Here is a 15,195-nt window from a genome sequence, read left to right as displayed (position 1 = left end):
GGGATGAGATGGGTGAGAAATGGGATTGGTAATTGTACCAGGAGACAGCTAGGCATACGATATTTAGATCTTTCTTTTCCGTGCGGTACCTCAATATCGTCTTGGAACCTCGTTTCCCTGACTCGTTATGTCCCGGGGAATTCGTTTGACAATTCCTGTGTGTTTCTTTATGATATGTTTGTGGTATGTTTGTGGCTTCGATTGACATCCACTAATGAGAATAGGTGAAAGGGAACCAGAAGACTAGACGGGAAAATCTATACTGTACTCAGGTCGACCAATGCATCTAGGTTCTTTTTTAATGGCATCTGAATGCCTGGTAAGTTTATAGAGCATTGCTATCATTGCCTTGACGGATAGCTCCTTGGTACGCTATTCTACCTCACAACCATATTGATCCATTGAAAATTAATGAGACCCATGAAATGCTACGCGTGGGCAAATGAAGGGAAGCTATCGTGTATGATGTTTTGTGGTGATTACTGCGTATCATGATTCTTGCATCTGAGACTATTTATCCTGCAAGTAATGTGCCGTGAAATTGCAACTTCCCTGGTGTTTTCTTCATATTCATTAGATGTCTTCCTCGGAGCCGGCCATCCGAATCCGTCGTTGGTGACTGTGGAGACTCATCAATATCTCGTTGAAGGTTGCTGGGTGGAAGCACGAAAGTTTGGTGGAAGGATAGATGCTTTTGACAGAATGGCGTTCATGTTGCTAGGGTTTATTTGAGAAGAGCGCCTCAATGGTCTGTCAAGCATGCATAATAAGACAGGGTCCGATGCCTTCAACAGCCCAGAACAGTACGGATGGATGGATAAATGCCCGTTAAATCACACATGAATAAATGTCCAGGTGAGGAACGAAAATGCAACGTCTAGTGGCACCATGGAAAAGGAAAAGATGTCTCTTATATAATCTACGAGGTGAACATTATATTGAGTCAAATCTCATTCTCATGTGTCTAAACATTCCCCTTCTCATGATTTGAATAAGCGCCTGCTAGATACCTCGTAACATTGCTTGCCTAGTATTTATCGACACTTTAGACACTTTCGTAGGTGGTATTAAAAGGGAGGAGTGCAGATGGTGTAACTGGGGCGCAACATGAAAATGGATTAGCTTTTGATTTTAGCTTCGGCAGGCACGAGGCTTCTTGGTCGTCATTTCTTTCGCTTAACGAAGTTTGGGAAACGCCGAGAAGGTTTTAATCCTTGTTTGCTCCATCCAAATAAATATATGGAGGCATTGGAGGCGTTGGAGTTTGGAAAGCTTTGGTGATATTTATGTTCATGGACCCATCAAATCATCCATCAGCTTATCTACTTCGTGCTAGGGGAATTCACCTATCTCTTATCCTTTGCATAAACATACAAGGTTTCAAATATCCATTGTGTTTACCATTAATAAAACACAACACACGGTACAAACGGTATATACCTAGGTATAGGACAAGATGGTCAAGAGAAAGGTCAAAGATATCGGAGATGAAGTTCACATAGAACCTCGGAGATCAAGTCGACAAAAAGCAAGCAATGCTGAGAGCTTGAAGGAAGAGGCTACAACTTCATCAACTTTGCATTCCTCGGCACCGAATACCAAGAAGGAGATCAAAAAAGAAACGGCAAACAGAGATTCTCAAAAAGGAGCAAATGCTAATGGAGAAGTTACTGCACCAAAAACGACTGCTGTAGGTTGATTATTTCCCTTATTTTCAATATTCTCCTGCTCTAGTCTTCCATGAATTCTATATCGACCTAGCATTGTCTGCTTCGTATTTTGATTCACGAGGACCTTTTTGGACAAGCACGTGCTCTTCACAAATCCCTCTCACTGGTAGTGATTTGATCTCACATATTCTTGAATCATTTTGACACTTCCCTTTTCTATCTCTGCGCTTTCGAGTTTAATTTCTGGTCCATTTTTAGAGTTCTACCAAATCCACAAAATCTACCAAACCATCTCTACCAAATGGCACCAAATCTCCTGCAACAGAAATTCCCTCGGCCGAATCCTCATCAACTCGTCAATATTGGCTAATGAAAGCTGAACCTGAAACACGTATCGAAAAAGGTCATGATATTAAATTCTCCATCGATGATTTGGCAGCCAAAACTGAACCAGAGCCTTGGGATGGTAAGTATTCCTTACGCATCTATTACACGTCAACATTAATACTAACGTTTTAAAAGGAATACGAGCATATCCAGGTGTGTCGCTTTGCAATTCTGTTTTACAATACCATCACTTACACATAAATTAGCACGCAACAATCTTCGTGCGATGAAAAAGGGAGATTTAGCTTTCTTTTATCATTCATCATGCAAAGTTCCTGCAATTGTTGGAATCATGGAGATCGTTGAAGAACATTCTCCGGATCGTAATAAATCCCCATCGATCATATACTTTCAATTATAATACTTACGGGGAGAATAGTCTCAGCGCATGATCCTAAGGCTCCGTACTACGATCCTAAGTCATCACCGGATGATCCCAAGTGGAGTGTCGTACACGTCGAATTTCGCCAGAAACTCAAAACACCTATCACGCTCAAGGAAATCAAAGCCTGGTTTGAAGAAAAGGGAAATGCATTGAATAATATGCAAATGTTGAAGCTGGCACGATTGAGTGTAAGCAAAGTAAGTAGTGATGAGTGGAGATTCCTGGTAGGTGAAATGGATAAGAATGGGGATGTGATTAAGGAGTAGAAGTCTCGAGACACGATGAAAGTGTGATTTTGTCGTCTATAGGTTATGTATTTTAGGGATACTAAAATCTTTTTGAGATGGGTGATTAATAATGGATATTCACAATTGCACAATAATTAATACGAATAATAATACTTCAAATACAGATTTAAAAAATCGAGGGGAAATGGTGCAAGTCTCACTGAAACCAATCATGTTATACCATACATGTGAAGTTGCGTGCTCAGATTATACAATACATAGTTCACTACAAATTTATCATCATGCTTCATTTCATCTCCAACCTCAATATTCCCTTGTACCTTTCTCCTCTAGCCCTGCTTGTCTGTCACTATATTCCTCTCTCTCTCCTCATACACCCACTCACTTCTATACAAGATCCATCCTCGTTTCTACTACATATCGCGCTCTTGAGTCTCCACATTTAGTTCAACTTATTTCCAATATTTCATTGTGCTTTGAGATAGTGAGGTGGTTTGTGGGTATGTAGTATCTAATGTTTGACGATATGTCGAATTGCCATACAAGAAAGAGATTGAGTTGGAAGTTAGATAGTAATAGTTCTCATCTGTGATGAGTTTCTTGAGTATATTATCTATCTGTCTGTTTATATGATATGATACGGTGGGCTGCTCCTCTTTCTCTCTTCCCCTCGCCCTAATAACTCGTAGGGCTAATCAGCGTTAAGCTTCTTTGAATTAATCATCATCATGAATCAAGTTAGTATTCTCAATCGCTTGCTTTTGCTTACAGGGGGGGTGGGGTTTATACAGTTATATAGCTAGTTTTTGATGGAGGATATTGTTTTTATAGGAAGAGAAAAGAGGATAGGGGGAGGAAGGAGGAAGAAAAATAAATAGAAAGAGAAAAGGGTGGTGGTGTTATATAAGTCTCTGTAGTTTATAGGTTTTAGTGTGGATTTGTTTGGAGTTTGTTGCGGTGCGGTGAGTTGAGTTGAGATGAGATATGAGATGTAATGTTATATGTGAGATCTTGAAGATATATCATATGGGTATGGTAGAGGGAAGGGCGATGCACTGGAAAGTCTTAGTATGCTTTGCGCAGCTGGATTAGTAGTATGTATTATTCTGTGTGGTCTAGGAGACTGATGATTATAATGATAGTTTGAATTAGGCGAGGGACGAAAATGTGGAGGAGCATTCGCCTCTGGGTTTGAGGGAGTATATGAGACTTAAGCTGATGTGCTAGATAGACTGAGGGTGAATATGTTTGAATCAGGAACGGGGGGTGGGGACAGGAACCCTAATTTGCATTTTTTAAGTAGTGATGGAAGGAGTAGAGAATTGCAGGCTCAGATGTGGTTCAATAGCTAGGGGTAGTAGTTTCCTAGCCAGCTCGTGTGCAGGTAAGACTATTACATTTACAAAGTTGATATTTTCATGAAAAGCATCGTTTCTATATAGTGAGGTGATATGTGCAGCAGTCTTCAAAATTTCCTTCAATTCATGGTACATGATCTTCTCTAATCTCACTTTCCAACTTTGCAGCAAACAGCCAAACAACTCTCTCTTTTCATCAAACAGCGTAGATCAATTGGAAACATAGTTCAATGGTAGAATACTTCTTCTCCAAGTGTGGACGGGCTGCATGTGGGGCACCTCAGAGTGCTTTCGTGGTTCGGACCTACCGTGAGCATGTGTGATGGGAGTTCGAGTCTCTCTGTTTCTAATAATAATTTTTATCTTAGGAGTGGATCGCAGAGAATAATGGAGCTGGACATTCGAAGGTGACTTGTGCAACAAAGGGTTGTTCGAGAATAAATCTCAACTTACTTCTCATTTGATCATAAGCAAATAACAAATTCAAAAGAAAGGGAGAAGGTATTAACATCCAATATTGGGAGTGTATGAAGCTAAGGTACTGCCCGAGAGACACTTCAGGACAAGCGATCTGTCAACGAAGGATGCCAACCAAGTTAGGAATGCAAAGTATCCATGAAGGTAGCGAGAACAGCAGAGGGAGGAGGTTTTCAGAAAGGCACTAGTTAAGGGAGGAACGAATGAACAGAGCGCCAAAGGGAGTGAGCTCAGAACTACTAAGGATCCAAACACACTGGTGTTTCCAACGTACTGTCACATACAGTTGATGAACTGATGGCCCAAACATATAGATTTTCATAGCAGCTGAAGAAATGGAGACATGGCCATCTAAGAAGGCAGCTTAGGATAATAGTATGGCTAATCTGAACCATAGAACTACAATATATACGATACATAGAGCTTTCAATGTATTATTCGTTATAGTTATTCCAGTTTGATTTTGAGAATCTCATCATATCAATGCCTTGGGTCATGTTGTACCACGGGCCTAGGTAGTGGAATTGACGTTGAGAATTCAACCCCGGATCGGAGATTTGATCACTGATGCATTACCGACTTCACCATGATTATGTAAGTGATGTGATTGGGTGGGTCCGCAAGGCTGCAGCAACCGCTGAAAACTAGGGAAGAAGGCTACATCTGGATTCACTGTACAAGTGATATTGCTTTAGTTAACTTACTCTAGATCTCCGGTATCAAATCCTCTCTCTACTGTACAATATTATCGAATGAACGCAGCACACGAGGATTCTATTCAATACCGACTTCCTGTACCTTCTTTAATTACGCTGACACAAAACTCTCACTTTTCTATTGATTGTAATTCTCATAAACTTCGTTTGCGAAGCAATTCGATAAAGCTCTTTGAACATCTAACTCTCGCATGAATTTAGGTTAGACCACATAATTCGAGACTCTTTCTATAAAGACGGGTATCTTTGGGAAATAAATCCCAAGAATCTGCAAAGTTTTTCTGGTCTCTCTAGCTTCCCCCATACAGTAATAGGTCACCATGAACGGGTCTACTAATGGGCACAACACAACTACCAACGAGGTATCAGCTGCTCATGCCAATGGAAACACAGCATTATTGTCACAAATCCACGAAGCCTTAAAACTTGTCCATGCTCCATATTCGTCCAACCAGTCTCGCCAACAAGCCTCGAGCTTCCTAGAGAACATCAAAGCCGAAGACGAAGCTCCTTATCATGGGTTTACCCTAGCATCCGATAAATCACAAGAACCAGTCGTACGCCACTATGCACTGTCTCTCTTGGAGCATGCGATAAAACATAAATGGGCAGCATATTCGGAAGGGCAAGCAGGTGCGCTGCGGCAATGGGTTATCCAACTCTCGGAGAATTTTGCTCAAGAGGACCCCTCATATCTGCGAAACAAGACAGCACAACTTTGGGTAGAGATTGCGAAGAGAAGCTGGGGATCAGAGTGGATTGATATGGATAAGCTTCTCGTGGGTCTATGGGAGCTTCCAGGCACTGTGGTTTATAAGGAGTTTGTTCTGTTTGTTCTCGAAACCCTCTCCGATGAGGTATTCAACGGCGAAGACGCTGTCACTGTTTTACGCGAGGGTGCTCTGAGCAAAGCTTGTGTCGAAATCTTTACACCAGCAGTTGTACTATCAGAAGCATTCCCAAATCGACAGCTAGGTACCGTTTTGAGACATGGAGAAGAAGGTTGGCTTGTAAGAATTGGTGGATTGCTAGGCCAGTGCCTTCAACTGGACATTTCGAGTCCTCAGTATCAGAGCTGTGCAGTGAAGATACTGGCTGTTTATAAATCCGTGGTACCCTGGACCGTACCAAAAGCCATCTCCAGTGCTCAATGCGTGCAATATATGTGCAAATGTCTCGCTGCGCCCAGTACACCCGTGCAACTGGTAAGTTTAATACAGTACCTGTGAAACTAGCTATTAGAACTGATATCTCTTGTAGGCATCTGTTCAAGCTCTATTTGCACTTTATTCTCGTGTGCATTTTTCGGATGAAGAATTCTTAGAGCTTGTGTGCCCGATGTATACCAGCGAAGTGGTTGGTTTACTACGAAATCTATTCCAATGGTCTGTGGTAGACCCAAATGACATTGACGAAGAAAAGTATCTATTTGCTAAAAAGTTTTCTGAGGTTTGACACACTTTTGACAACCAACCCATTCATACTGACCTCATATAGATGATGTCAAATCTCGGAGTCTTCATAGAATCTAAAATTACAGCTATACCTGAATCTTGCGATCTTTCTAACCTCTTGAATCTTTTTCTTGCTATTGCTCAAAGTCAAAGCCTTGTCGTTTCGATACCCATTATTCTTACCTGGACAAAGTTACTTCGCTCGCCAATCATTGGAGGGTCTTCTTTTATAACACCTTTAATTGCACCTCTTCTAGAGCTTTCTAGTTCACGCCTCATTCGATATGAGAACATGCCAGATGACTGCGAAGATCCAGAGTACCTGTTTCTTCAGGAAGATATCGATACACAGCCCGAAAGACATGCATTTCTCGGAAATTATCGACGATATTGCTCTCAAATCATAGAGCTTGTCGTTCGTCAAAAGCAATCAGAGGCCATCTATCATATTTTAAGCCAAGTGGATAACTCTTTGCAGCACCTCTATGATGGATGCCCCCCTTTTTCTGGTAGATTGCCTTCCCCTGCCCACCCCAATTTAAACTTGCAGTTAGTTGACCCAATCTCAGTGGAAAACTATTCTAAATCCTCGGTAGCAGTACTACGAGTTGATAAGAATTTTACCGTAGTAGAAGCAGCACTCAAGGGATATATGAAATGGAGAGCAGGGCATGGCTCTGACCCTCAACGAGATGTAATTATACACACAGCAAGATTGGCACATTCAACTGACTTTCTCGGTAGGAACAAGAGCGCACAAGTATAGAAGACAATCTAGAAACTTGGTGTCAACGATTGCTGGAGCTCAAATTTGAGGTTTGTTGAAGCGACACTTTTCTAAGTCTTATCTAACCTCGTCAATAGGATCCAATCATTCAAAAGAGAATTATACAACTTGCCGTCGCCTTTTCAACCACTGCTTTAGATAAGAAAGTGGGCTTCATGCTAAAAGTGCTGGAACACATTTTGATGACACAACCCATGGAGTATCCAAACGCCTCAGCTTATACGGAAGCTGTGAAAGAGCTACAAGCAGAGTCTGCTTATGAGTTGCAACGACTAGCTGGGAAGATGCCCGATCAACTATTAGTAAGTTTCTTCGAAACATTTAAGATGTTTTACTGATTGAAGCCCGCAGGACGTCTATGATCAACTTCAAGCAAAGGTCGATGAAATCATTTCTACCAGAAATCTTGATAAGAAGCGTCAGACATCTTATCAAACTTTCTTGTTCACGATCATGTATGTTATTCCTCACAATCAAACCTGAGACACAGTACTAATTTTGACAGCCACCGTAATTCTAAAATTGACCCAGAGATTCGTTTACAAAAGCTGCAAGGATTTTTAACACCTGTGCAAGCAAGTTGGCAAGATTCAGAAATGAATCACGCAGTCGAAGGGTTCTCTGGGTTCTGCGACTTACTTGGGTTGAACCGCGTAAGAGACTTTCTTGTCACAAGGCGAGTTCATGAGATACAGGATTGGTCGACTTATCAGCTTGACTCAGAAGCTCAATCAATACAGAAAGACATGGAAGAAAGATTAAAGGTATGGTCAATGCTGTTGAGCGCATGGGATAACTACTAAATTGGGTGCAGGCATTGCCATTGAGAACTACAAAATCATTTCTCGGCTGCTCGACTGAGAAGCTTGAGAAAGAAGACCCTGCCTATAAGGTTTCCTGCGCCTTATGGAGAGATGCATTGCCCATCATATTGCCAACCCTTCTGAGATATCTAAGGTAAGTGGAACTGCTTATTTTCGGATCTTCTTGCTAATTTTAATAGTCATGCACATGCGTTTCATAATCCTGCAAATTGGAATGAACTCCCCCCAGAAATGGCACCAATTGTTAGTCGAATTTTGACGGACCGTTTCTGGCAATCTGGAATTTCGGTTGGAAGTAAAGATGACTTCTATGCTAGGGTCACTGGTACCAAATCTACCATGGAAGGTCTTGCATCATCTATACGAGGCTCAATTCGTACTGTTAGAGAGTCTTGTTACTCGATACTTTATTCTATGAGTCGTTTGGATGTTGATTTCTATGGCTTTAGCGAACTTCCTGGACCGCTGGCAAATGCTTTATTCGCAGATGCCCATTGCTTGTCTTCGCATCAACTTATTGCTTTGTTGAATGTTGTGCGACTCATGGTGGATGATTGTCCAGTTGCAGTTCGATCTCATTTTGTGCCTCCTATATTGGCTTCCTGCTTCGCTCAAATGGACGCTAAATGTAGTTCCGAATGGGAGAGATTATCTCATAAGGAAGTGGTTCCTGCAGATGGAGACACTTTGACTGAAGAGATGAAGGAGGAGAGCATCCTGCGGCAGTTGACACATACGTCTGTCATGATGGTTGCTGGATTCCTGGATCCAGCACGACAAAGTAAATTACCAAGAACCTTTACAAATGTTACTAATACTAACCCTTTGCTAGATATCGGAAGCACACCTGCACCGAGGTCAGCCAAAGAAGCTTCAACATTCATTCAAAATCAAGCGAATTCATATCCAAGCATGAGAAAGTTTTGCTTAACATCACAAGCCATTTTGGAATCTCTTCTACTTTTCTTAACGCACGCGATTCGCATGAGAGATACCCGTTGTTGTGGGGTTGTCCTCCGTGTTTTCCGATCCATTGTTCCCGAATTTTCCTCAGACAACGATTCTTCTCTCGCCTCATCAATCCGAGAATTTATCAGCACCGAAGTTCTAAAAGCTGCCATTTCGTCACTAAATGAACCCTATTTCGTAGAACTACAAAAAGACCTCGCTTCTCTTATCGCGTCGATTCTAGCTCACTATGCACCCATTACAGATACCCCCAAACAAATCCTCCTCAGTTTACCTAGGATTCAAGAAAAAGCAGTTGATAATTGTATTGAAGCGTTAACGCTACCGGGTATTCAACAGAGAGCTCAGCGGGTGTTAGTATTGGATTTGCTGAAGGATTTGAAGGGGGTTAGTATTAGTGAACAGGGGAGGATCTCGAAGAGTGCAAGTGTGGTGAGGAAGGAAAGGAGTAAAATGCAAGAGGCTTTTATGAGGGGACCGGTGGAGGATAATAGGAAGGTGAAGAGTGAAATTGATGATTTGGAGGGGGTGGCGGGACTTTTTGATAATTAGATGGGTGGTGAGGGGGTGGGAGGATGGGTGGAAAAGAAAGGGAGGGAAAAGGAAAGGAAGGAATGGAAAATGAAGGGAAGGGAAGGGCAGGGTTTGGGAGGAAAGGAAAGTAGATAATGATAGACAGAATGGGAGAATAGAGGTCCACTGAGAATATGCAAGTTACAAAAGATAACTTAGTTAAGTGCGTTGCGAATAGGGACTAAGGTTGGGGATGGGATTTGAGTGCCTTGGCTCATTGATGGGTTGAGTCGGTGGGTGGGTTATTAGGTACAGCTACAGCTATAGTATCTATCTATCTACCTATTTATCTGTCTTTGTAATATTTTGCGTAAATAGATAGATAGATAGATAGATAGACATAGGGGTATATTCGATAACTCATATTCATCGATCGATCGATCTATCGATCTATCTAGGTACTCATGGTGTGATTTCAAATTTCCATTGTTCAAATAGCATAACATAACATAGCATAGCATAGCATAGCATTAGTAATATTCATTCATTATCTATTTATCTATTTATCCATCTATTTGACTATCCATCTATCCATCTATTCATCTAGATTCTACATACAGTGTATTGGGTTTGAGGCGATGTTGTCTGTTTGCTTGCTTGTTCGTCCGTTCATTTGTTCCGTTCTGCTTGCCTGCTTGCCTGCTTGTTCTTATCTGTCTGTTCCTCTGCTCTTCTATTCATTTTTTACTATCCGCCTGTTCTGTTCGTTTGTCCGCGCTTTGCACGACTTGTGAGCACGTCTTGTGAGCTTTATGAGCTTTACGGAATTTGAATCTTGAATTTTGAAATACAGAATTCAAATTCCGAGTTTGAATTTGAATTTCAGTAAGCATACTTTCATACATGCATACATATATTGCATGTACGATGTATGGGTAATCTTACCATAAGGAGTTGGGTCCTATCATACATGGGGGACTGTTGGTTAGAAGGCGAGATTATGGATTATGGGTTGGATGTATGTATGCATGTGTATGAAGTATGTATGAGGGATATATGACTTTCAGCTAAACATGGAAGACGGAGATGGTAGATGGAAGATGTAAGATGGGAGACAAAGCTAGAGCTAGGTGGTTCTAGGTGGAAGAAGATGATGATGATGAAAGAAGAAATTAAAAAGTTCCCAAGGTTTTACTTAACGCCGTGGTCGGGGATATATGTTGTATCGTTGTATCGTATAGAGATAGACGATGGATGATGGTTTAGATGGTTAGATGATGTGTAGTAGTAGTACAGTTATTACGGTACATATATGCAAGTGTTCGGATTTAAGACAGGGGTACGAGGGAGATTTCTTGGTAGTTGTGATTGTGATTGGAAGGTAGAGGAAAAGGTTGGGAGGACTTGGATGGAGAGAGGGAGAAGGGATGGATGGATTGGGAAATGTTTGCGAATGGATAGATGAATGAATGGATGAATGGGGATGATGGGTGGAGTTGAGTGATTGGTTGGGAGATAGAGATGAAGATGATGATTGACGGTAGGGGAGGTAGATGGGTGGTTTTGTTACCTGTAGGAATGGTAATTTGGATCTCACATATGCAATGTGGTAGAGTGCAGAACGTAGCACTAGCTTTATGCAAATGTACGGGAATAGAATGAAATGAAATGGATTTGGCGGCATGTAAGTGGTGCAGAGAAGAAGATTGACTGGGGGCCAAGAAATGGAAATGTCATGGCTGTGAATGATTTTGAGTTGATGTGTGGTTGATGACATCTTGGGATGCGTCAATAATGTATGTATGGTTTATGTATGGTATGGTACGTATCCAGGTTCTGGGGTCTTGTTATACCTTGTTCTTCTTCAGAGGGAACGGGATGAGGGGGGTGGACATGGAGAGGGCGTTGAGATAGGGTGAGACGAGATGAGACCAAGACGTAGGGAAAAACGAGGAGGTGAGTTCACTGGTGGAGAAGAGACGAGGGCTGCTGGGGGAAAATGTGTGTATGCTCAATTGACAGATCTGGTAAACGATCTAAATCGGACATAATCCCTGGTCAAATTGTCCGTCAGGTCGTCAATCCTTCATGCATCTGGTGCGTGCATGCAAAGCAGTCCCGATAAGGTATTGGTAAGCTTGCCTTTGGATTGGGTTACCGTTTTAAGAGTAATTGAGTAGATCGAATGCGTATACCTTTCTGCATAGAAAGGACGAGGAGGAGCTGAAACTAGCGTTTTCATTCCAGAAGCTGATGATATTCCCCTGACCTGACGAAATGCACTGTCGTGCAGAGCTTCTAGAGACTTCTCTCGCCGTCAAGAGAATAAGAAATATGCTCTACTAATAGAACATATCGTCTAGCTGAATCAGCCGTTAGCACAAAATGTCTTATATATCAAACAAAGCAAATTCCAAACCCATGGTTTAGCAGTGGGGCGAGCCATCGTCCATCCATCTTTGATCCTATGATTCCCATCATCGGCATCAGCATCGGTCGATTCGAGGCTGCTACCTCATGCCTCATCCTTCCAAGACGATTCCGGAGGCCCGGAGAGATGAAATCTCAGGGTTCGTCTACATTCGCCAAATATGGTCCGGTGAGATCTTGTTTGCACAATTGAATTGTGAAATATTAGGCGTTAGTTTGAAACCCCAGTCGTTCTATATATTTTATCCTTGAGGGGGAAGTTGCGCTTGGGTCGCGTTCTGGTGGGGTAGGTGGATGGGTTTGGGAGCATGTACGTAGACCTCGAGATACCTAGAGAGCATCGTTTGATTTGATTTGACAGATGCGTGTGGATCTGGTTGTTATGTGCTTTTTCGACGAGGCAAAGAGATGGAGAAGGACTTGAGGAGGTAGATGGGTGTATTGTATTTAACAATAGCTATTGTTGCTAGCCCGCCATAGCCTGCTAGGAAATGTATCGATCGAAAGCACCCTTGTTAGTAAAGAGACTTGGGTTTGATCTGGGAAATCGGGAATGAAGCGGAGAGATGGAAAGAGATTCCGGGCTGGATCAATGAATGAATGGATGGATGAATGAATGAATGAATGAATGAATGAATGAATACCAAGGTAGAGTATAGCGGCTGGGGATCTTGCAGAACGGGAAATCTCAATGGAAATCTGAGATTGGAGATTCAAGGTGGTATGGCATGCCAGGATAGATCAAGTTTGGAGATGGTGTGGTGCCAGCGAGTATTGTAAATGAAGTGTGGTATCCATTTGCTTGATCTGGCCAAGAGCGGAAATGAATATCTGAATTTGCTTCCCGACTTGGGTAGAGACTTTGCAAGCAGGCGCAGGTTGTAGTCAATCCATCAATGCAGCCTCATTGTTAGAGTGGATTTATTTTGATTCAATGCCGATGACTTGGAATGACTGGCGGTAGAAGCCGTTATTATGGAACCGTTATTCCACTTATCGTTCGATGTCTCGAGATGTCAAGCTATGGAAATGTCTGACTGCGAAGTATTTTGTATACTACATGTAGCAATAGATGACTTCTTACCAAGAAAAGCTGTCAAAGGGACTCTGTAGATCCCTCGCGGCAGTATGACCTGATCTCCTTCATTTGTCGAGATACCCATGTAGAAGGTCCAATAATGATCCATCCAGTATATTAGTTAGCTGCACATAGCTGCACAGCGATGCATTCCCATGCATCTCATTCAAGAACCACTACTGCGAACACAACAAACAATCACTGGGTACTCGAGTGAGTATGATTTAGTGACTCCCCGGATGATGAATGTTCTTGTAAATATATATATTAAATAGATATACATACACACACACACATATATATATACAAACATATATACATACCTAGGATATATATAAACAAATATATATATATACCTAGAATATATATATATATATAAACAAACATATATATATATATACATACACACATACATATATACATACATAGACCTAAAGCATTCAAACTTCCCATTCGCACGGTTAGATAGGTGAAATACCTCAACCAATCTCTAACCGTGAGACTGTCTTTGACTGTTAACCGTCGCACGATAAGATAGTCCTTGGAAACTTTGCTTCATAATCCGCCCAAGCAATCATAGCACTGATAGCAAGTCGTTTTACCGTTTCGACCAAACTACCCCCGCTGGCTCCACTGCCCCTTTACCAAATAACATTTTAAACAGTTTGAACATGCTCGAGACATGGTAGATTTATGAGGAATCTAGATCGGATATCTTTGATACCATACCATGTATCTCTTTCGTATTCCGTATGTACTGTATAATAATAAAACAATTTCTCCCTACAATTTCCTCAATTTCCTCAATTTCTCTATTCTCCAGGCACGGCTAATAGCCTTGGGGGAAAGTTGCTATCTATACCTACCTAGGTACCGGCTCGAACCGGAAGGTAATTTTTCCAATCGCACTCAAGGATGATGATTGAATGAATGATTACTTATCATTGGTAAATACGTTTTTAGATCGTTGAGATCTATTTATCTTTTTTTATAGATTCGATTTAACTTTGATTTACATTTTGATTTACATTTTACATTCAGCTGAGAGTTTTTATCAGTCCTCTATCTCAGTTGGTAATCATCCTACTTACTCAAGTACTCTACAGTATAAAACCCTGCCATTCAAAACATAAAAAGAAGTCTCCCCAAAAGAGGGGTTAGGGGTGGTTTGAATCGCTCAGAGGTTTGTCGTTCAGGGGGGACCCTTGACTAAGGGATAGATAGAGTTTGCATCAAATATCCCTTGACATCGGCGACCAGCTGCACGATTGATTCAACTGCTGAGGAAGAAAAAAAAGTGGTGGTGCTTGTTTGTATGCTTGCTTGCTTGCTTGCTTGCCTACTTGCCTACTTGCCTGCTTCCCTCGAAATGCTTTTTTCCCTCTCCCCAGTTTTACTTGATCATCATCCTTCGATCTTCGAAACAATCTACCAGTAAATCTAGATAGTTTGGTTTTAAATGCTACTGGCTACTGGCTACCGGCTACTGGCTACTTGCTACTTGGTACCTTTGCTAAAACCCACTAACTAGTAACCATCTAGGTAGGTAACGAGGATGCTTTACAATTTCCAATCCCAATTCCGCCAGTGGCTCTCTTCCAACGACTTCAAAGCCTTGAACTTATTAAGCATTTAAACATCCTAGACTGACAGATGTCAATCCATCGTGTTTCTTTCTTTATCTAAATCATATATTCCAACACGGTATCTCCACTGCTACCAGTACCTACATTTCTACCGTCGACTCATTTTGATTATACCTTGTCTTTTACATGCTTATTCCTAGCCCGCACTTTGATTCTCCATCAGCTACTCAAACTTGTGACCGAGGTGTGATCGGAGGAATAAAGCTTGTTCTAGCTTGTCTCATCGGAGCTGTTGCCGAGTTGTAACTTCATG

The 15,195-nt window shown here is 41.6% G+C and overlaps 2 protein-coding genes across 2 annotated transcripts; both read left to right on the top strand.

Annotated features, from left to right (window-relative positions):
* Positions 1 to 1,456: 1,456 nt before the first annotated feature.
* EAF01_001233 (uncharacterized protein) lies at positions 1,457 to 2,708 on the top strand (the record flags this gene model as incomplete). Its single annotated transcript, XM_038909483.1, has 5 exons — positions 1,457 to 1,690; positions 1,929 to 2,136; positions 2,193 to 2,210; positions 2,264 to 2,380; positions 2,437 to 2,708. 5 exons carry the CDS (start codon positions 1,457 to 1,459, stop codon positions 2,706 to 2,708), a joined length of 849 nt encoding a protein of 282 aa, XP_038774295.1.
* Positions 2,709 to 5,561: 2,853 nt separating this feature from the next.
* EAF01_001232 (uncharacterized protein) lies at positions 5,562 to 9,827 on the top strand (the record flags this gene model as incomplete). Its single annotated transcript, XM_038909482.1, has 11 exons — positions 5,562 to 6,446; positions 6,502 to 6,690; positions 6,739 to 7,204; positions 7,265 to 7,389; positions 7,440 to 7,511; positions 7,560 to 7,784; positions 7,834 to 7,937; positions 7,988 to 8,246; positions 8,297 to 8,439; positions 8,486 to 9,087; positions 9,139 to 9,827. The coding sequence occupies 11 exons, from the start codon at positions 5,562 to 5,564 to the stop codon at positions 9,825 to 9,827; spliced, it is 3,759 nt and encodes a 1,252-aa protein (XP_038774294.1).
* Positions 9,828 to 15,195: the final 5,368 nt, after the last annotated feature.

The sequence above is a fragment of the Botrytis porri genome, assembly GCF_014898465.1.
Source record: "Botrytis porri strain MUCL 3234 chromosome Unknown BPOR_002, whole genome shotgun sequence".
In the NCBI taxonomy this organism is placed as follows: domain Eukaryota; kingdom Fungi; phylum Ascomycota; class Leotiomycetes; order Helotiales; family Sclerotiniaceae; genus Botrytis; species Botrytis porri.
This window is presented reverse-complemented; position numbering and strand designations above follow the sequence as displayed.